General features: G+C 38.7%; 1 protein-coding gene across 2 annotated transcripts; it reads right to left on the bottom strand.

The window, feature by feature from the left end:
- Positions 1-726: 726 nt before the first annotated feature.
- LOC138037149 (beta-galactosidase-like) lies at positions 727-19,857 on the bottom strand. 2 transcript variants are annotated; one of them, XR_011130069.1, is made up of 12 exons: positions 19,610-19,857; positions 15,942-16,063; positions 15,118-15,146; positions 14,883-14,949; positions 13,494-13,588; positions 12,107-12,290; positions 8,359-8,580; positions 6,460-6,662; positions 4,806-5,006; positions 3,750-4,106; positions 1,875-2,312; positions 727-1,307 (listed from the first exon to the last, which is right to left on the bottom strand). XR_011130069.1 is itself a non-coding variant. In XM_068883142.1 (11 exons), exons 1-11 carry the CDS (start codon positions 19,837-19,839, stop codon positions 1,965-1,967), a joined length of 2,058 nt encoding a protein of 685 aa, XP_068739243.1. In that variant the 5' UTR covers positions 19,840-19,857; the 3' UTR covers positions 727-1,964. The 2 variants fall into 2 exon arrangements, 1 of the variants encoding a protein (XP_068739243.1); XM_068883142.1 differs by having other exon boundaries at positions 727-2,312.
- Between the last annotated feature and the right edge of the window lie 3,770 nt (positions 19,858-23,627).

The raw sequence follows: 23,627 nt of genomic DNA, 5'->3' as shown, positions 1-23,627 counted from the left end.
CTGACGAATGTTGGTTCATTACTTTTAGAAACTCTTTAAAAGAACCAAAAATGATCGAATTTGGGGTTATGACGACAAATTTTGACTGCAACAACAAATCTCTCAATCTCTATCTTCTACTTCAAAACCGTTTGTACAAAGACAATGATAGAATCATTCGCCCACATTTGTGAACGAGATGGAAGAATCGCAAAAGGTAGCCACGAAGCAACTGATGTTGGGAGTTGGTCATTTGTGGGTTCAACTGTTCCCGTGGTGAATGAATCAGCGATGAAGTGATATATGAAATGAATCATATATTGAACTGCGGAAAGAGCAGTTTTCAATTGAGTGTCGTAAAACCAAAACCAAAGTAATTACTTTGGCCAATCAAAAAGGTCGGAGACAATCCAGTAAACCAATCACAACTCGAAGTAATTACACGTAGCCGACACAAAGCGAGGGAAAATGTGCACGCGCGAACCACGATTGGTTTTGGTTTCACTTCTGATTGGTTGAAAAAATGGCGCGAGAACTTTGAACCAATCACTGAGTGAAGTAATCATTAACCAAAGTAATTCACTAATTACTTTCGACACTCAATTGAAACCACTCTATGTAATCAAGTGCAGACATGCAATCATAACTCCGAGGATCATAGCTTCACTTGATAACAAATACATATTGCGTTTTCTAAATTGTAAAATCATTGTACAAAATTGTTCAACCACGCAATCAAACGAAACAGAGAATTTCCCCCCTTTTATTAATATTATATTTTCAACGTCACAAAAGCAGGTTGTGCAAATGGTATATGTAGCGCAAGATTAGAAAATGATGATTTAAGATTATGTTTCTACTAAAGTGCAGTAATGAGTGAAATAAGCTAAGTTTGGGTTTCAGACTAAGTGTCACAGGTGAGTTGAGTTTGTTGGTCTTCTCTACCCTAAGGCCCGTTTCTCAAAAGTCCCGCAAACTTTTCGGGCCCTAAAAGCCATTTGTAAACCTGCCAACCGCTTGTTCAGGAACGCCGATCTTTTGACATGTTTTCAAGGTAACAGAGTAATTGTGAAGTTTGACCATTTAAATCCTCTCCGTTCTTGAGATACAGAGGGAATTGGCCTGTAAAGTTTCGGGACTTTACCACTCTTATTGAAAACCAACAAGTGAATTGATCTGATCATATTCAATTTGGTTTGTAGTTTTCCCTATCAGTTAATCGCTTGTGCTCAACTGTATAAGCGTGACACTTCGAAAAAGTTGTTTTATATCACAAAAACATTGAGTAAAAAATGCCGTGAGTTTTTCAAACTAAATGTCTAAATACGCTTAAAGTGGTACTATGATCAAAAACTCATTTCCTTTTTTTCTTCAGATTTTGAAAGCGTGTTCGCTTAACACCTAACTGGCAAAATTTTGAGCTTTGAGTTTAATCCAAAGGCTGTTTATTTTGAGTGTAAGTTTTGGATTTCATGGTCCGCCATTACTCACGTTCAAAACTGGCCGATTGGACCTCAGAGGGTTGGAGCTAGAGAAAATGACGTCATTTACTCACTAGCTTAAAATTTCAGCGTGTAAACGCAATTTATTATATATGCAAAACACGGGTTGAAAAGTCTGAAAGCCCAAAACTCCCGTGCTGCATATTAATTAGGCCGCGTACACACGCATTGCATTCTTAAACTAGTGAGTGTTTGACGTCATTTTCTCCTCGACCCAGCTCTCTCTAGATTTTAAAGTTAGTAATGGCGGACCAACAAATAAGAAAATTCCAGCTAAAATAAACAGGTCTCTTTTTAAAATCAGAACTTAAAACTTGGGTGAGTTAGTGTTTAGTTAACATAGTTTTGAAATCCAAAGGAAAAACAAAAGTTTTTTTTTGGTCGTAGTACCACTTTAACATCCCATTTCTTATTCTTTGTGCGGCTCGTGTTTTTATGATGCAACTGGCTCTCATAAAAATAGGCAAGGAAGATTTGTACAGACTATACTAGAATCTTTTTCCTTGTAAGACGGTCATCACCCTGCCTCAAATTTAGTCTTGACTCTCCAACAACGTCATGATCCGCGTATTTTGCAGTCCAGTCCCGGAATAACTTAATTTCTCCTTTAAGCGGATAGACAGGTCCATTTATCAATGGTCTGTCTAAGAATTCAACGTAGCATTCTTCAATGCTCTGACAGGGAGCGTTATCAACCTCAAACAGTACCAAATAGCTGTTCATATTGTAGCCAACCCGGTAGAGAGCACTGGCGGGAACATACAGGGTGATTTGAGGCCCCACGACCGGCCAATATCGGCCAATGTTGAATCCATTGACATAGGCTTGGCCCTATATAGAAAATATGAACAAGAAGTGAGCGTGCTTAATTGAAAGACCTATTTTTGTCAACGAAATTAGTTACATTTGTTATTAAGTTTTCACTTAAATCGTGGCTTTTAATAAGATTTCCCCTCCAGAACTTCAAAAAAGGGTTCTTCAATTACACGAGTTCCTTCCTCTCTACTTTTGCCTTCTTGACACTTTTTTTTCGACAAAGAAAACCCCTTGCAAGCTGTTTTCGTTTGAGGCCGGCACTTAAGTCTCCTACGCAGCCGTTCTTGGTGTGGTCACGCAACGCTCCTTCCCACACCAGGGGAGGAGCGTTGCGTGACCACACAAAGAACGGCTGCGTAGGAGACTACCTGCACTTTGACGCTGTAAATTTTAAGATCCGTTGGTTTTTTTTTTTTTTTTTTTTGCTTTTTGAGACTTGGGTCTCTAAAAGTTCCAACTATCACCTGCACAACAACGACGTGAAATCACCAAATTTGATGTTTTGACGACAACGCAAGCGTACAAATCTTTCATTCTAAATTTTTACCCTGAAACCGCTTGTACTAATTTACTTTTAGGATACCTTGTCTAAATTGCACAACGTGCTCGACATGGACTTATCGTGAAAAACGTGTGATAGTGCAAAGTTCTATTTTGAGGTGACGTTGGTACATTTCTTTGCCGTCTTCGTCCTGACAACGACGTGAATTGACTTAATTTAAGGTTTTGCAGAGGACGTGAGGGCCTGACGAAATACTTCTATTTTTCTTCCCAAACAAACACACCATTCATGCAAATTTTATTCCTGCAATGCTGATTAAAACACTTTCCACTCCGAACGACTTGGGAGTTATCACAAAAATATTACAATAACGGGAAATAATATTTTTAGAAAACGTTCTCGTTGGCTTCGTCGTTGTCGTCGTCCTTTCGTAAGGTCCATAATATCAGAAACCCATAAGGGTTGAAACGTTCAGCAGCCCCTCGTGTGCTGGGAAACAAGCTTCTGATTATTCAATTTGCTAAGTACCATATTTGGAACAACAAGAGAGAAACATTCAACCAATCAGTTCGCCAGAACACCATGACGCCATACCACCAATGTTCTCGCGCGAAATTAACTGGAGCGAGGGGTTTCCAAATATGGTACTTAGCACTGAATATTCGGAAGCTGTGAACGCGTGTTACACGTTTCAACCCTTATGGGTTTCTGCTAATATCTAAAAGTCCCCATTATACTAGCCAGTTATCACGCCAAATATTTAGGCAGTCGGCATTACGCGCGGGAAAACGCGAGCTCGCAGGCATACGAACATACGTCATTCGTTTACACTTGCCCCTGATTGGCCAACAACGTTACGCGAGATTTTTCATCCAATCATCAAGCGTAGATATACAAAAGCAAAGAGGCGCAATAATACTCTCACCAATTGAAAAACAGACGCATCTAACCTTAAACCAGCCAGGCAGCTTCAGAAAGGTATCCCTCGGTATTCCATCCGGCGTTGGAGGAATGATTCCAGAGTAAAATGCAGGAATGTGATTATCTAATTCCTCTCCACCTACATCGTCATACATCGGCATTGCAGCTGTCATCATAGGATCAAAGTCCAGCGGGTACATCAGCCAGTTTCTAAGCACAACTTCACCGAGGGTCACATTTCCAATGATCCCCTTGGGGTCTTGCAAATGAGGGCCATAGTTAATTCGCCCCATATTTTCGACCAAGATGTCCAGGGTTCCTCCCGGTGTTATGTTGATGCTGGCATTTGTTTTGCCACCGACACGAATCAGTGTTGCTTTGCGAACCTTTACAAAAAATACCACAATTTTTATGATAAGTCACTGGCAGGCTGCATGCTATTTTCATGTTTTAAAATTCAAAGCCTTTTTCAATGAGCCTCTGACATTCTCCGCTGAGGGGATTGGGGCAGAATGACTTTTGACTAAAGGGAATTACGTTTGTTAAGACAATGTGTCATAAAGATGTCCTCTTTAGGCTAAAAAAACTGTATTAATTTTTGGTTTGGTTTCAGGTAACGGGTCACTTTGTAACGCCAGCACAAGGTTGGTGTGATGTCAACCTTATTAAACGTACGTCACTGTATTGGACAACCGTCACGCTTAGCCGCCCGAAGCAGCGTCAGGACCTAGCCATTTACTTGAATAAACGCTTTAAAAAGTGTAGTCTGCGAGTTATCTCTTGCGTTTTCTAGCCGGAAGTGATTATTTCGTATGCCAGGACTGTACATAGTGTCTTCCAGATTTTAAATTAATCGCATCTAATGGAGAAAAGTTAAAAGCGAAAACAGCTCACTTCCGGTTACCGTCCGCATTTCAAAAACGTTGCGTGCTCGCTCCCTAGTAAAATGGGTAAAACAAGCATTCGCGTACGCAGAAGGTTCCTCTACACGTGACGTTACGTGATAAACTCGTGTATTACTTGCCAGTCAAAAGTATGAGGGATCTAGTTAGTCTATGTAGCATGTAGAGTTAAGGCGAAAAAACCTGGTCGACGAAAACTACTCCTCTATCTCGCAGTCCTGGAATGCTGATACTTGCAGTAGCGCCACTGATTGAGTGGGGTATCTTTGTACGATACAAGATGAATCCATAGTTCTGTCCTATTTGCTCCATGGTAAGGGTGTCATTTGACACAATGGGTCCTGATGAAGACAGATTCGCCAATACCTCGAAAAGGGAAAAGCTCTGAAATCGAGAAATAAATCAGTTCGTTCACTGAGAATAATGGATATGGTTTTGCAGTTTAAAGTACAAGTAGCAGAGAAGTGAAGAAGCTCAACACAAACTCCTTAGCAGCTAGCCCAAGCTTCTCTCTCTCGGGGCGATGAAAGCGGGGCATGGCCAAAATCCTGCTGTTTCCACTGCCTTCAGCTCTAAATTCAACTTCCCCGCTTTTCGAGATGGCTACCTAGTTTCATACTGTCAGTTGGCGTTTGTCAGCATGTGACTTAGTTTATTTCATTTGAAATGTTTCCATCCCTATTCACCGCTGTAATGTGCATGTTTTTTCCAATTTCACCCATGGATAATGCGTTTCTAGGATTTTGGTTGGCCTACTAAATCACGGTTATCAGCACATACATGTAAAACTGTAATACCCTGCGATTGTGACAAGTGTTGGCTAACAGTCTACTGTCCCACATACAAGACTGATGGACCACAGGACTTCTACGGTTTTCTGACACTTCAAAAATCACACGACTTTGAAACTGACTTCCACTCAACACAAGGAAGGGTTACGTTTTTGCAAACTTTAGCCGTGTAACACTTATATTTCAACAGACTTAACTATTAGAGGGTAACGCGAAGTGCTAGTTTTCTACCCATGTAGACCACGTGAGCGTTAGCCCTACTAATGGAATTGGGCGCACACAAGGACAGAGAAAAACTCTGACCAGGGTGGGAATTGAACCGACGACCTTCGGGTTAGATCACCGCTGCTCTACCGAGTGATCTACAAGGTCAGACGGGAGCAGGTTCCAGTCAGGTTGTCACAACGCCAGTCAGCAGCAACAGCCCTTGTCAAGACTATCTGTCCTGAACAATCTTACTTCACCAACCTCTGATATCTCATATCCAGAGCACTATAAAATTTGAAGAACACAGCATTTCCCAATGAGGAAGTGACAGTTTTGCTGTCTACAGAAATTCAAAATGGCACAGACACTGTGGACACCCGTAAATCATCTCCACATGACGGATTGGCGAGCACAACTATTGCCAAGGATTTCTTGTGCAAAATAAGCCACCAAAAAAAGAGAAAAAGCTTACAGTCATATTAAGACGTTTACCAAAGAGCAAGTTTTAATCGAGTGTTGTAAAACCAAAACCAAAGTAATTATTTTGGTCAAGCAAAAAGCAAGGAGACAATCTGGTAAACCAATAAAAACTCGAGGTAAAACTCTAATTACACGTAGCCGACACAAAGCGCGGGAAAATGTGCACGCGCGAGCCACCATTGGTTTGGTTTCACTTCGGATTGGTTGAGAAAGTGGTGCAAGAACTTTGAACCAATCACTGAGTGAAGTAATCATAAACCAAAGCAATTCACTAGTTACTTAATTGACACTCAATTTAAAACCACTCTATTTAACAAAAAAGGTTTCAAACCAGAAGAAAACAACATGGAAAACATTACCTTACTCATCATAACTTTCCCATAGGCATACTTCTGTGTGGCAGGCGGCACAGGGCCTGCAGGGACTGGGGCATACTTTGCAATGGTTTCCATGATAACAAAGTACTTAGTGGTTGGGTCGCCTGCTTCAGTTAACGGGGCATCGTAATCATAGCTGGTAGGCTGTGGTTCATACACTGAACTATCTGCATTACCATTAGCTCCTACAAATGGGTGACAGTTAAACCATATTTTAAATAGATTTCGCTAAATTTCTCATTTAGGTGAAGTTAATCTCGAGCCAATGCAGCCAGCGGTTTCCTGCTTCAAGGGACATGACTTGGGGAGGAGGGCCCGTCAAGTTGTCAAGTACATCATGCTCGTGCTTGGTATTGTGTTCACTGTGTCCAGACCACTGAATTTGGTTTGGTTCTTACTGTGAATCATTGCAGATTTGATTTAATAATTAATCAATGCCTAATTTGATGCCGCAGCTATTACACGTACAACCACTGCCCGACACTTCAGTGACTATTAATTTCCATCACAGACGAATTGTGGTAAGAAGCAAACAACAAGGACTGGGCAATGAAATGTCCACTTCCCACCTCAGTATTTTAATTATATTCTAAGCAGGGTTCGACATCTCCGCTAGCCCGGTAGCCCGAGGCTAGTAAAAATTTTGTCGGGCTAGTAAAAAACGACGTTTAATAGCCCGCTGGCTAGTAGAAAAATGGAAATAACTAGATATAATTAGTTTTAGTTTGACGTTCACAGTTGATTAAAAAAACAAGAAAGTTTAAAATGTAACGATAATACCAATAATTTTATAAAGAAAACAAATCTATCATCTTCTGGCGTCTCTTTTATCTTGCGTGTAGTTCGTAAACATCGCTAGATCCCAGACTCTGAGCTTAATGGTTAATGTCTTCCCCAGTCTTCTCCCTACCAATGTTGTGATGCCTTGCACATCGCCTCGCACGATCGCTTCGCAATTGAACCGATTGTAAAGATGGAGCGATTTTTGACAAATTACGAGTCGCCACCATGTAAAAAGGGGAAAGCGGCCGAAACTGAAAGTACCAGTAAATAGGAAAGCAGTAAGATTTACGAGAGCACTCAGAGAAAGAGAACTTTTAATCCATCTTGGAAAGCAAGCATCCCGTGGCTTGTGCACTGGCATTCTACGGTTAGCCTTCGCCGCGTGCACAAGTGAATGTGAAACGAACATTTTGTTAGCTTTTTTCCTTAAATAACACATTATGTGATCACAATGGAGGAAAAAATTCCATTCTTTATCATTTTAAAAGACCTTGCCAATAAGTTTAGCGGAAGGTTTGCGTTTTTGAGGTTGAAGTAGACCTCGAGGGAAATTGATCCGGGCTACCAAGTTTTGCTTCGGGCTAGTAAATTCTAGAAATCACTAGCCCGGTGGCTAGTAATGCAGGTAGCCAGGTGTCGAACCCTGCTAAGGCTTTAAAATTGCATTTTCTTCTACGAGTATTGAGGAAATCTGATACCAAAAGAAACCATATTTCAACTGTAACTGTAAGAATTGCTTTCCAACAACCTCACATTGTTATTTTAAGTAAGATATTAAAAGAGTCCATGCCAGTAGATATTCAGTAGCTTATCGTGTTTCGGGAATTACTATTAAATTTTCTAGGACTTCAAGATTAAAAATACATATATTAATACATAACATGTTCAACTGTCAGTTACAACTTTAGATAAAGCTTGCATATCATCAACCCAGGATGAGACTGGACAACAAATAACTACAACTGTAAAGGCTATTTTAGCATTATTTACAGTCACTACAGTGAATGACTCCTCCTTCTGAGCTGTACCAAAAAGAAAATAAATTATTTAACAACCTTTTAATTTAAGAGGCATACAGACCAAATTTCAATAACTCACCATTCATAAAACCAAAGTTTGTACCACCTTCAAACATGTACATATTAACTGAAGCATTCATAGCAAGAATCATGTCAAGGTATTTCGCAACATCTGCAGTATTCCGCATCTGATGCTTGCCACCCCAGTGATCCAACCAGCCTGGGTAAAACTCAGAATTAACTAGGGGACCATTGGGTTGATATTTGCGCAGGAGAGCAAAAGCCTTTGCAGGATCAGAACCTGTAAAAATAATACAACAACAGTAAAAGGCAGTGTAAACCAGTAGGGTAGGGTGAAATAATAGTGAGACTTAGAGGGTGAGAGTGAAAAAAGGAAGAAGGGTGACCTGAGAGCCAGTATGAGGTGGAAATTCAATGAGAAAGAGGAGGGTGGGTTGGGATAACAATGAGAATGATAAAGAGGGTGGGATCAAGAGGCATCAAAACAATATCAAGCAGGGGGTAAAGCGAGATGGCAGTGAACTGTGAGGAGGGTGGGGTGGTAGTGAAAGCTAGAGGGAATTTGGGTTGAATCGGATGAAAGAGAGAAGGTGGGTGGGGTGGCAGACGGCTAAGAAGAGGGTGGGATTGTGTGGTGGTAGCCATCAAAACTGGCAATTACAACTACGTGAAGAGGGCGGTTGAGTACCTAGCAGAGGATGGTGGGGTATAACGACAATACTAGGAAGCTTAAGCATGCGCATTTTTTGAGATGCAGGCAGCACCAGGTTGTGAGCTGTTTTCCCTTTGAGCTTGTCTTGACACTACTATAATTACATTGCTAAGTATCTTTTATCCATCAGTAAAAGAATCTGGGAGACACCACTGTCCTGGCACGCGAAATGTTCTCTTCCGGTTCCCATCCGCGTCTCAAAAATGCGCTTGCTGAAGGTGGCCATCAAAACTGAAAGAAGGGTGAAATGGGATTGCAATAAGAACAAAAGGCAGGGTAAACTGGAATGTCAAAGGGAACTGAAAGGAGGCTAGAATGGAGTCCCCGGCACAGTTCTCGACTTTCAGGAAGCAAACCTACGCCCATGTAGGGTGCCAGTTGGCCCCTAAGTTTTCAGATTTGGTTGACAGCTCAAGTATTTTAGTCGCCAAAAAATTTTGGCCCTTCAGGCCTTATAAATGTCAACAAAAGAGAGGCTGCTATAAAGAGATAAAAATATTGTCCTTAGTTTCAACTGAAGGTGCTCAAAGCGTTTTTAAAGTGTATTAAGCCCATAGATGGCTGTACAAAGTCAAAATGGAAGCAAGGCCAAGCCAAAAATCAGAGTACGTAGAGCAGTCAAGATTGACAGCCAGAGATGGGTAAAAATGGTCGCAAATTTTAAATGCTGGATAATAAAATTTTGACTTGAAAATAAATTGGACAAAAGTTAATGTACATCAATCAAAACACTGCCAACAAATTTGATTGTGACCGAGTCGACTGTTCCAGGCATCATAACATGATATCCTCAATGATATAATACCAATTCTAATACCAAGGAAACATGAGGCATACAGGTGTACAGGGTCCCCGCTGTACACGCAAGTATGCAGTCATTACTTTTCCTTGTTTACGTATTTTAACTGTACACTTTCCAAATTAAAATTAATTAAGAGTTTTAAGAAAAATCTTGGATGTCAATTTTGGAATGAAGACTCAAGTTAACGAAACATGTTGATTTCCCTTTCCATTTCCTTAAGGAAACGTAAACACTGTTTTCAAAGAATACATGTATATGACATTTGGTTAAAATGTGAAGTATAAGTCTACTAAGAAATAAGTATAAGCGTTCTCCGGTAAAAAGTTTTAAAAAGACTATGAGCTTTGGAAAGACTGAACTGCTGTCTTCAACGGATAAAAATGAGTAAAGAATAAAAATGAAAGAAATTTAAATATAACGAAAAATTCGCATAAACTAAAAGATAAAAGCAAGTGGTAGAAAAAATGTATAAAATGCTAAGAAAATTAGTGTTTCTTTAAGAGAATGTGATATTGTCTTGGGAGCGGGCACGAATTATTGTCCGCCCCAACGGTTTTTGCCGTGTGCCATGACTCCAATGTCTTTCTACTCCGGTTGTTCGCTTTGTCAATGATTTCAGGGTTGTTGAAGTCAATAACATGATTAAAAGTCCCCGCGTGTTTTGCGACATTTGAGCCTTTAGTACAATTATGCTTTAAGTTCCTCATGTGTTCTTTTCTCCTAGTAGTAAAGGATCTTTTAGTTTCGCCAAAGTAGCTCCAGGGTAAAGATGCGCATGGAATTTTATAGATGACATTGCACTGGTCCTCTTCGGCAGGTCGAAACTTAGGGATAGGGAAATGCTGTTGTAAAGTTTTTACTGGTCTGCTGGTGACTCGGATGTCATGTTCCTTGAGGATTCTTGTCAGAGGTTCCGTGATGCCTTTGATGTAGGGAAGGACTGCAAAGTTGCGTTGGTTTGTTGGTTCATCCCATTTAAAGAACATACTGACCAACTCTTCTGGAGTAGGTGTAGGTGGTGGAGGCCTCGCTTTCTTTCTTATAACATCAGCAGCGATTCTTTTGGGATGGCCGTTGGAATGTAAAGCGGCGCAAACACGAGCAGTTTCACGGGTCTTTCCAACTTGTGTGTTGGGGAGATTCAAAGCTCTATGCAGGAGTGTCTCAGCGGTGCTGATTTTATGTTTTCTGTCATGGTGTAAATGGAAATCAAGATATCTATCCGTATGTGTGGGTTTGCGGTAGATGTCGACCAAAAGTTTTCCGTTATCACGCGAAATGAGGGTGTCAAGAAAGGGTAGTTGGCCGTTGGACTCGTGTTCGATGGTGCTGATGGATCGAGTTCAATGAATCGTCGAAGGAGGCAACAGCATCGCTCTTAATAATGCAGAAACTGTCGTCCACATACCGCTTCCAAAATTTCGGCGAGACAGCAGTCGCGTTGATTGCTGTTTTTTCAATTTCTTTCATGCATAGGTTGGCTACTACAGGCTGACAGGGCTAAACATAGCACAACCGTGGATTTGCTTGTAGATGGTGTCATTATAAACAAAGAAGTTATTGGAATGGAGAGACGAATCATCCTCTAATTTCTTCCTGATATAGACGCAAGCTTTGTTGACAGGGATGGCGGTGAATAGAGACACCACATCAAAGGAAACCATGGTTTCGTCATCTTGGATGTCAACGTTGGCTATTTCGTTAGAGAACTCCTGTGAATTAGCAACTGAAAACCCATTACGATTTTGGATCGGTGCAAGGATGTCAGTGAGGAATTTACAAGTGTTGTAAAGTGCAGAGCCAATGCAAGTCACGATAGGTCTGAGAGGGTAGCCATCTTTGTGGTGTTTGATAGAACTAAGGATACCTGGTGGAATGCCGTCGGTAGATCTTAGTTTAAAATATGTATAGTCATCAATCTTTTGTTGTCTCGTTAAGTTCAGGAGCGTCGCGCTCAAATCACGCTAGATTCGACCGAACGGAGATCTTGTGACAACTTCATAGGTACTTTGGTCCGCAAGGAGCACAACGTCGAGCACTGCAGAACAGGTTGGAAGTGAGTTAGGAAAGGGGTGATGAAGAATGATGGAGAGACCAGGAGGAATGGTCAGGGGGGATTGCAGAGGTACTGTTGCTTTTTTTTTTGGTGCGGGCCGGAGAGGGGAGTTGAACAGAAGGGTCCAGCTAAAAAAAAGGTGGGCTATGACTGAGTAGTGGTTGATATAATTGTGCATAAAATTTTCAACTTGTTAAGTACTAAGTACTGAGTGATATTATTTGTTTTGTCTTTACCAGCTCCAAAGTCAATGGTGGTAAAAAGAGAAGGAAGTGATCCACATTCCAACAATTTCTCACTAAAACCGCCATCAGTTGTAAACAAAATGACATCTTTTCCGAGATGCTTCTCAAACGTAGCTTGCAAATGGGACATGTACTGATGGTCACATGTAAAATAACTTCCATACTCATTCTCAACCTTAAAAAGATGTAAACAGTTACAACCTAACCATAATCATATGCAATCTTCAGGGTAGGAACTTGATGGGTAACTATCGCTCCATATAGGGAAAGGAGATTATTTATGGATAATCATCAGTGCCACTACACATTCAAGATCTTGAAGACACAGTTGAGCCATGATCATTATGCTGTACTATTTAACGTAGATCAAACCAGTTTCAACACTTAAAAGAAACGTTCCTATTAGAAGGATTGACACTACAACACTAGCACTTAACAGCAAATATTGTTATGGTACCATGTTGAACATCAATTATTGCTGAAAATATTCAGTCATTTTTGTGACATAAAAAGTTATCGTAGCAACAGGAAAACCCTGCAAAAATACCTCATGCTTTGTCTTGAACCGCTCATATCTAAAAAACGAACTTGATGACCCCCATTTTTAATTTCTGTGGTTCAATCAGCATGCCGGAATGAAACTTTCTGCAAAGTTTCAAAAAATTCTGTGGAGCAGATTCAGAGCCACCTTAAATACGTGAAAATTTAAGATAGCTCTGAATCTGCTCCACAGAATTTTTTTGAACTTTGCAGAGAGTTCAATCTTTGCCTGATGATCACTTTAATTAATTTAATTGTGCAATAAAAAATTGGGGTCACTGAGTGCGTTTTTCAGATATGAGTAACTTAAGCCAAATATAGCCTGGGGGTGTTTTTGCAAATCTTTCCTGTTGCCATGCTAACTTGCTACGTCACAAAAATGACTGTATCTTGTTCAGCAATAACTGATGTTTCACATGGTACCATAACATTGCTGTTGTATACGTGATAAAGTGTTGCAGTGTCAATCCTTCTAATAACAAGATCTACTGAAAGTATTGAAACTGGTTTGAGCCACCTAAACAAGCTTGAGCAGCGTTTGTAACCATTAGAAGAAAATCAAGCATTAATTTCAAGGACACAATAAATCAAACCAACCTTCTTTGCTTACAAGACTTAGTATAATTTACAGTGAAAGAAAAACAGCCTGGGTTGAATGCCATTAAAGGAAAATTAAAAGGACTTGTAAGTCATTGGCTATTTTGTCATTAAGAATCCTTGAATTAATGTGACAATAACACAATGTAAATTATGCTTGTCCTTTCTTCTCTACTGTTAAAGCAGATGAAAATCGCATTTTCCTCTTTAGTTGAAAAGCACAACAAAAACCCAATCAAACCTGCACAGCAATGATTGGTCCACCATTTGCATACAACAGTGGTCTAAGCCTTGGGAGAAGTACACTCATCCAGCGGTCTACTGCAGCAAGATAAACTACAAAAAAATTCAGCAACATTTCACAGTGAGTAGCCTTACAACAAAGCCTAGTGTCTGATTTACATGTAAACTGGGGTTGGAAACTTAAGTTTGAGAGCACTTGCCATTTGGGCGAGTGACCCTCAAAATGCACTCGCCCAAAAGTTTACCTTCCACCCCAATCTCTCATCTATATATTGCAAATCATACCGTCTCTTCATCATACTGTACTTTAACCATGGCTGGCCAACTTGCCATTTCGTAGAAACCTTCCTGGTCCTTGTCTTCTCGTAGTCCTTTGTATCACAGGCAGCTTTCGGGGCATTTTCCTTCTCTTTCTCGTCGACAACTTCAGAAACTCCGGAAATATATTTCCACATTTTGGCTGCAATCAGTTTACTCCATTTTTAAACTTACCGGGAGAGCACGTATTGATCAGGGTGCTGGGAAAGTACGGCAAAACAATCCACTCGCAAGGTCATCGAGCAATTGTGGCAGACTGAGGATTATTACTTCAATGAAAAATGCTATTATTTTATGAAGCCAAATGTTGCCTTTTAGCACCAATTTATTAGACAGTTCGGAATATAAAACTTTGTAAAATAGAAATGGTAAGTTTATGTTTAGGGATTTTCTTGGCAAAATGTAATGTAAAAAGCAGTGTTTATTTTGCAATTTAAATTATTTCTTGGCAACGAAAATCATACTCGCCAAACAGGCGAGTGATCAATGATTTGCGCTCGCCCAACACTTAAGAGACTCGCCTGGGCGAGCGGGCGAGTGCTAATTAATGCCCAACCCTGGTAAACCTGTTTGAAGCTACTGTAGTGCACAAGACAAATTCTACAAATGAAATTTAGCTTCATATCACTGTCAGTGGTATATATAATAATATTATTATTATTATTATTATTATTATTATTATTATTATTATTATTATTATTATTATAGAGTTATAATAAAATAACGATATGAATAGATAAATAGGGGTGGAAAAAGCAGTCCAAATAGAAACTGAGAGCCTATAGTAAACGATTTATTTTATAAACAAAAAGATTACAATTTCAAATTTATGTAATAACTGTCTTGCATTTTGTGATAACTAGTCCCATCTTCCAACCAACTTTAGTTACATGTAACTCTCAATCTTCATTTTCATGTTGTTTTGCAAATTTTTACATTACATTAAATACACAAGAGCACCACAATCCTTTTACAGTATCACTACAATGATTAATTCTTGGCACAGAACATGTACATGTAGCTGTTCATGTACTGTGTAATGTAAATATCAGTCAAAACACTTCTTTACCTTTATCTGTTGATGATCTAAACTTTGCTGTTGTGTAATTTCTCAGCAACCAAGGAGGAAGACCGCCCTAACAAAAGAGAGAGGAGAGGAGGTTGTAACAAGCACTGGTCCAATGAATATAATAATTACTTCAAAACTAAAATAATATTGCTTTTCGGTTTTGTGTTACTCAAAGATGTACAATGTAAAATACATGCGACTACACATGTACAAGCAGTGAAAAGAATAAGCTCACCAAGTCCCACTCAGCACAAATATATGGACCTAGAACACAACAAGGACAGGGTAAATGTTATTTCATTCAAATCCTGACCAACCAACCCCAAGGATCTGAAAATCATTCATGCTTGCTAAATCTGTTTGAAGTATAGTCCCCAACTAGACATACATGTAATTAAAAACAGTATGGTTACAAACAAGTAGTCCAATTTCAAACTTCACTATAACCGCTGACAAAAAATGCAAAAGATGCATTGGTACAGGGTTAACCTCAACCTGAAGGGTATCAGCAAAAATTTTCACAACTGTGCGTGATGTTTTCTTTGAAAATTTCACACTTTCTTTGGTATATTGAATATTTTTTTTTTAGGTCTAGGTTAACCCTGTGCAGAGATGCCTTTAGTTCTTCGATCCAGTGCGGTTTTGATGAATAATTTGAAACCCGGACAATTATGTTTACAACAAAGAGGAAAGCTTGTCATTATTACCTTACCACACAAGTGCAACAAAAGGGCATTAAATTTGACCTTTGTCGATTTGTATAATTATAAATATGAAGAATTTGCTTTACAAGAATACCACATCTTCAGCAACTTGGGTACTATAATAATTGCACCCTAGTTGTTGATGATGTGGTACCCTTAATGGCACCAATGTTTTTTTGTCAGTTTTTTTAATTTTAGAGGCAGGATTTATGTGAAGACTACCAGTCAAATATTATGGTCAACTCTTTTTTCTTCCTGCTGTTGCAGAATCCCAAGAATGCATATACATGTAAAGGCAATGCTTAATGAATAATTATACATTACAGTGTATACAGTGTACATGTATATAACTCACCTGCTCTCACTATGACCAGTAATCCAGCTGATTGGGCCATGTTGATAAAACCCTCCAAGTCATTATCACCAGTGAAATTGTAAACACCTTCCTTCCCTTCATGGAGATTCCACGCAACATATCTTTGAGGGTACAATGATTGGAAATAGTGTGAGTTTTTCAGTACACATGAATAGATACAGCACAGTCCCCATTATTTTATGTAATGAGAACACTCTCGTGGGAGAAGACCCTCAAGGAGACCATGGTCCAAGTTGCTTTCCCAACAAGTCCAGGAATGGATCGACCCTAACAGGCATCTCAGAGGATGATACCATGCCCACTACCCAATAATAAGACATTATTGGGATGGCTTACAGTTCACCGCTCATCATCCAAGCAATGCTGATAATAATTAGATAAAGAACTTTTACCAAGGGTGTGTTCCTTTGGGATGATCCGAAAAAGGATCAATGATCCAAGATCAATTGGATCATGGTGCATCAACAGAAACAAAGAATCCTTTCCCACAGTGGATTTATTGGTTCCTTTCACGCACCGTGATCCAAGTGATCTTGGATCAGTGATTCTTTTTCGGATCATCCCAAAGGAACGCACTCCAAGTGATTGTTCACAGGGTATTGTTTGTGAAACTTGGCTTCCATGATGCTGCCGTACATGTAGATCGGCAAAAGTTAGGATTAATTTGTTCAAAAGAAGTTCAAGGTCTCATGCAAAAAGTTAATTCATTTAATTAATTATGAATCCTTGCATTTTTTTATTCTTTTGAATAAGTTGGGTTGGATGGAAAAACATAATGTTTTGCCTCTGAACTTACACTACCGGCACTGGAAGTCCTCAGAATTTTTCTCACCCAATTATTTCCGAATTTAACAGGCATGTAGTCCTGTTACATATTAATATATAGCTTCCAAAAACGGTTTCTCACTGTTAGAGATAATTATTAATTAGTTTAAAATCTGAAATGTCCACTTCGGTGTACGTTCTGTGGCTCAACAACATCACATGCTTAAGCTTCCCAATAGCTGCAACCTGATTGGCCAATACTCAGTTCTTTTGTTTATCTTGACATTTGATTGGTTGGTTGGAAAGTATCCAGATTTTTCTCAAATTGGACGTGTTGTTCAAAGCTGATTAACAAACGTTCCAGCAAAAACTATCCAATTTATTTTAAATTTGAACAGTTGGGAAAAATTAATAAAAAATAGATCTGTTGGCAATATTGGATTTTGATGCAGCTATATAATTCAGATTGCAAATCAACACGACGCCAAAGGACTTAAATTAAATGTTGGTTTTTCCTGAGGCAAAGCAAGATTAATAATAATAATCAGGGCAAAAAACTTCCGCTCGTCCGCCCGTCCGAGATGAGTACTCTTGTATCTTTGATGAGTGGACTTCCAAAAGCACTTGTCCTACGCGACGAGTAGAGTTTGCCAGAAAAAAAGTTCTTTTCTACTCAGATCTGAGTTCCCAAGCATCTCTGGACTTTGTAAACTAGCCTGAGTTTCGTGAATTTTGGTTTCTTTTCACGGCAACTTACCCGTTTTCGCCTTTGTTTTCCGAAAGTATCTGGCTCTCAGTTGTTTCGGCAGACTGGGATCCACATTCCATATACATGTATATATGGAAATGACGACCTTGTTTGAGACAAGGCTTCATTAACACTTGAACGAGGCAATTACCGTTGTGGCAAGATAAGTGTAGTTGTAGTTAGTCTTGAGATCATCAGGGCGCAGTTGTTAGAAGGGGGGATAGCACTATCCACTGAATAGATCACCACTATCCACTGGATAACTCAATTGCTTTCGCAAGAGTTTATCCGCTAGATAGTGATTTATCCGGTGGATAGCGTTAACCACCTTTTGAACAACTGAGGCCAGATCATTTCCTTGAAAATAGCCCCAGAAAATTGCCGGGACTTATATGTTTCATCTTAGATCGCAATTTTAATGCCACATAGATGTGCTGCATTTTCTCAAGTGGTGTATTGTACATAAAGAATGTGAGTGATCCCCGATGTGTTTGTATGAAATGTTGTTGTATTAAAAAGTGCAAAGAACAACAGAAATTGAAATAACTGTTAAAACAAACATAGATTAAATCTTACAAAACAGATTATATCTTACAATTTCTACATTTTTTGATGATATTTTGTTATTCACTTATATAATTTTTATTGAAAAAGTGAATTTAACTTTCGGACAACCAAAATCTCAACGTTACTCGTCCAATGGACACGTGGAATGAAAAAAAAGGTTTTTGCCCTGATAACAATAATAGTAATAATAATAATAATAATAATAATTATTATTATTAATAATAATTATTATTATAATTATTATTATTATTATTATTATTATTACTCTTGTTTCAATATGCTTTGAAAGAACACCTTTCCAACCATTTCAAAAGTCCAAAACAAATCAAACGAGCTTTGGCTCAACCTACTCTACATGTACATAACACCAAAAAGCCAGACTAACTGAAAAATGGTTTTATCAACTATGTTAATGCGGTTTAAAAATTAATAATAAGTCACTGTAAAGAAATTGGAAAACTGACCTTTCAAGCATTTGAGCCCTTCGTCATAATCAGAGCGAATGGCTAATGAGCAGTAAGCAGAGAGTTAGCCTTTCGCAACGACAAAGGGCTAACGCTTGGAATGCCAGCTTTCAAATTACTTTATGTTGGTTAATTTACCATATCAACTCAATTGATAAAAACCTTTCCTGTGTTCCACTTCCCAATCAATGCAGCACCACAGCTTTTTTAGAAACTAATTAGCCTAAATCCCTTATTTACAAAACGTAACTGCAAATGGTTGATCTCTTTTGACTTACGTTGCAACAGTATTCAAGCCTGCATATTTTAGTTTTGTAAACCTGTCCATCCAATCACATCGTGAAATACGAAAGTAGTGCATGTCCCCAGAGATAAATCGGAATGGTTCCCCATCTTTCAAAAAGGTGTTTTTGTCAAAGTCAATTTTAAACGAACACTTCTTCACCAAGGCTCGCTGCTTAATTTGCGTTTTCCTCTTTTTTGGCTTTCTGCCAGTTATGTCTTTGAACAAAAGTATTGCCAAAAACAACTTTAACAGAAAACAGAAAAACTTCATGATTTGTATTGAGCCAAAATCCAGGAAAAATTTGCCCCTTGTGTACCTCAACTTGCCTATATTGACGGTACATAAACTGTCAATATACGCCTACACTTTATCGTTTCAAATGATCATTTATTTATCTGTTGAAACAACAGTTCTTCTATTACCTGTTACACAACGATCAAAGTAAACTTCTGTCAATTCATTCGCAAATCGCAGGTTACTGGCAGGTCAAAATATTTTGCACCAGATCACCGAGTTCATTGCACGATAGAGTAAATTTGGGTGACATCAAAATAAAAATTATAAGGGGAAGATGTAAATCGTCTTTTGGTCAGAAAACCATGGCAACAGCCTAAGACAAGCAGGTAACTTAAAGAAGACACAAACAGTAAAAAGATTACAAGCGTACAAGTGACACTTGCAATCTCCGCCCCAAATTCATGCCAGACGATCTCTATATTTATTTTTAACAAAAAAAAAAAGGCTAGACAGTCTTGTAAACGTCAGGGATAAAGTATTCACTTGAATTTGCTTTATCTCAAGCTTTATTCTTACTCACGTTTGCAAGGTATTCAAGCCAGCGCTTTTCATTTTCTTCATCCTGTCTTCCCAGTAAGGTTTTGGAACACGAAAGTAATGAAAACTTCCAGAGATGTAACGAAATGGTTTACCATCTTTTAGAAAAACATCATTCTCCCAGTCTATGCTGAATGAACGAGGGAATGAAAGGTGAACAACGGACAAAAGCAGGAAAATAGCGAAGCTCAAGCCAGTCGCATTGACACCCATGTTCTTCTCTTCCTCAAATCGTATGCTTGTCATGTGATGTGGTGTGGATGATTTCGCCAAAGGTCACGCTTGGGAAGTCACGCACACCTTGAATTGCAGCGCGCGAAGCCGCGCGAAGGTAACGCCCGGGTTTTCATTTGGAAAAATATAAGAGACTGGTTAAAAAAAATTAATCTCAGAATGAGAATGAATTGAAGCTTAAATTGCGACGAAATGAAATGTTAACTTAGTTTTAGAGAATTGGAATGAAAAATCGCTGGAAGTAAGCAAAAAAAACCACAAATTTTCAGGCACAGAGATAGTCCGTTTTTTTCGAAATCTTAGCAAGCGTTTGATTATTTGTTGTCTCCACTGATACTAATCCTAGGCTAATTTTGAAGAATGCATGCAAGCGTCGTGAAAATTTTCCTTGTTTATCTTCTTTGAATCGTCGCTAGTGTCCAGCGAGCCGCGGAATACAGAGAATTAACGTTGCAAAGTAGCTTGTGCCTCATACAAGTACAGATAAGCAGCTTCCTAAAATGACTCCATCTTTACCCTGACATTTCCCATCACTGTATAAAATTATATGATCGCAAATGCTTACATACCCAGTGAGCAGACTAGAGCCCGTTCAGTGTTGAGACAGATCATGTTAGATGACAAAATTCAGTGTGCATAGATCTCGGATATGGCATTTCTAGCTTTCTCGTTGGTTCACTCAATCAAGGTTATCAGCTCATATACTGTATACCAGCCAACTCTCATGCCTTTTAGGCGTGAGTCTTACGCCTGCGGGTTGAAAACTTCGATCTCACGCCGGCTCACGCTTTGCGGGCCAATTTCGCACGCCTGATTGGAAAATGTGAGTTGCTGCCGTCTTGCTTGACACAATTTCCAAAAATATGTTAACTCAGACCTATGTAAGGAACGAAAACCATGTGTAAAATAAATAAATGACAATACCTTTCTCGCGATCTCTGATTTTTGAAGTGAAAAGCACTGGGAGCGAGCTCGCGTTTATACGCGTTTATACGTCTTCCACAGACTTCGGAAGACTCCGGACTTCTTCGGAAGACTTCGGACGTCTTCGGAAATCTTCGGAAATGATCGTGCCGTCTTCAAAAATCCCAGCACTCTCAGGATAAAAATCTCACGCCTATATCTCAGAAAAAGTTGGCAGGTTACTGCATGACCTAATTAATATGGAAACTGATTGTATCAAGTATTGCTATTAAAGCTGGAAACCGATTGACTTTAATTTCCAGGGGCCCAAGCATTCAGAATTTAATGAAAATTTTAAAAAACAATAATAATTATTCTATTCACGCTTGTGAAACTGGTTATAACCAAGTCGGTTCTACGCGTCTGGTCGTTTGCTGTTTACCATCTCCTATCCAACTCGTGCTCATGGAATGATATACACATGCTCACTAGGGAAACAGTTACTTTTGTTTTCCAGAGAGTCCTAATGTTTGTCAGGGGAAACATCAGGACTCGAGGGAAAACAAACTAACTACTTTACAGAAGGACCACACATTAAGTGCTTTGTTATAAACTTATATTAGACTTTTTCTTCAACAATCGCAGCAAAACATCCAGAGCGGGCAACAACTGCAGAATTGTATCCTAGTCGGAATACATTTGAATTTGATCAGGGGCACGTGACCAAGAATGAACCAATCAAAGTCCTCGTTTTGTTGAGTGGAAGACTTGGTATATAACAATTCATTAAAAACTAAACTACGGATATCATATTTCCAGCATTTTCATTGGCTCACCGGACTCAGGCTCTCACTTCATATACTTGCTCTACCTATTATGGTCAGAGAACGGGTCAACAACTTTGGTTTTGCATTTACGTCACTCAGTGATTGGTTCAAAGTTCTCGCACCATTTTTTCAACCAATCAGAAGTGAGACCCAAACCAATCGTGGCTCGCGCGTACACATTTTCCCGCGCTTTGTGTCGGCTACGTGTAATTACTTCGAGTTTTGATTGGTTTACTGGATTGTCCCCGTCCTTTTTGATTGGCCAAAGTAATTACTTTGTTTTTGGTTTTACTACACTCGATTGAAACTCGCTCTAAAGCGAGCTGAAAACAGTTTTGCACCTCTAAGAAAAAATGGCCAACAAAAGCCGATTTGCACTGGAACTGACCGAGGCAGAAAGTGATCCTTCAGCGGATTTTGTTGATACTGAAGTTTCTAATAAAACAATCATTCTACTCGTGCTTGCTGGATATAAAATGATTATAATTAGCTAAGCTATAACTTCATATCCAGCGCGCCATCGAAAAGCATAATTTTTAATTATATTGTTAATTATACCTTTGCGATATAATATGTTTCAAGGGGATTAATGAATTTCCAGTATTCAAATATACATTTAATGTAAATCTAGATTACATGGGAATGTCGCAAACTTTTCTTGGAAGCATAAAATGTTTCTTCCAGCGCATTACCAGTATTATTAGCGTAATGATGTATATATAATTATATTTTTTTCACTTTTCAAATTCAAGTTTATTATTAAGTCAATGTCAAATTAATACAAAACAACGCGAGTCCACAAATACTGAGCTAAAGCTAATCTTGGCGGGTAGCGAGTAGGACTGTTTACAGAGTAAATCTAAGTGTGAGTATTACATAAGTAGAGATATATACGCACATTGAATACTCGATATTAAAGACTAATAATAAATAAATAAATAAACAAAATAAGTAAATAAATAAATAAAATAGAATAGAAATTGCAGTTAGATAAATCTACTCTTAGCAGTTATTTTGAAATCTGATGATTAGTGAAGGTATGCCAACATAATCATCCCCTTCCATTAGAACTTGTAAAAGTCGATTATATATAATTTTCTTAAATACGCATTTTGGTAATTTGCGTAATTCTTGTGGGATGCTGTTCCATATTTCATTTGGCCCCTAATCTTGAAATCGATTTTAATAGTTGGTTAGGTCTTGAGTACTTTATATGATAATTGCCTTGCTAAAGAAAATCTTGTATTGTAATTATGTATCTCATTTGAGCAATCAAAAAGGTTAAAAATATTACTTGGGCTTAACTTATTGAAACATCATGCATGAGTATTGAAACAGATTTAAAATAAAGCATATTTACTGGAATAGTATTGGAGGAGACAAAAAGAACTGTAAAAGAGGAATGGCATGTGACCTATAAGGTGCAGAATATATGAGGCGAAGGGAACGCTTTTGTAAGACCAAAATTTGATTAATGTAAGATTGTGCAGCTTGGCTCCACACCAGAATGCCGTAGGATAGGTAAAGGAATTTCAAAGATCGATAAATTGTTAGCAGTACCCTTGTAGGTACATAATTTTTTAGTCTGGCAATAATGCCAATCGTTTTGCTTATCTTTGAAGTAATGTGTCCAGTATGATATTTCTAGCTGAGATTTGAGATACGACTTTTGCTCTAAAGGCAAAAAAGTTTTCACGCTCTCAGGAAGTCACTAATAATTTTGAAGGAAAGGGAACCATCCCAGAGTTTACATGTAAATGTCTATGATTTTTTATTTAGACAACTGTATTTTTTTGAAATGTAACTTTACTGTGCAAAAAAACTGGGCTATTAAAAAAAGTGATTGACACAAAGTTGTTGTTCCTGACCAAAGAACTTTTAAAATATTACGTTTTGGTTGGAACAATGCAACCTTCAACAACCAAAAAGGTCTTCCACATGGAGATGAGACGCTGACGAAGGTTCAGTCTCCAATCAGAACGTCTACATTTTCGAGGTTTTGAGTCAGTGACAACAAGTTTTTTATCCTGTTTTTAA

Source organism: Montipora capricornis, chromosome 1 (assembly GCF_036669925.1).
Source record: "Montipora capricornis isolate CH-2021 chromosome 1, ASM3666992v2, whole genome shotgun sequence".
Lineage (NCBI taxonomy): Eukaryota > Metazoa > Cnidaria > Anthozoa > Scleractinia > Acroporidae > Montipora > Montipora capricornis.
The sequence above is the reverse complement of the archived record's forward strand: the minus strand, read 5'-3'. Positions and strand labels throughout refer to the sequence as shown.

Bases quoted from the DNA above. Each gene is read 5' to 3' on its own strand.
- LOC138037149 (XM_068883142.1), bottom strand. From the start codon at position 19,839: ATGGGTGTCAATGCGACTGGCTTGAGCTTCGCTATTTTCCTGCTTTTG. The intron at 16,064-19,609 runs GTGAGTAAGAAT...GTACCCTCAAAG, and splicing joins GGCTTGAATACCTTGCAAAC to ATATGTTGCGTGGAATCTCC. The intron at 12,291-13,493 runs GTTTGATTGGGT...CATCTTTTTAAG, and splicing joins GACCAATCATTGCTGTGCAG to GTTGAGAATGAGTATGGAAG.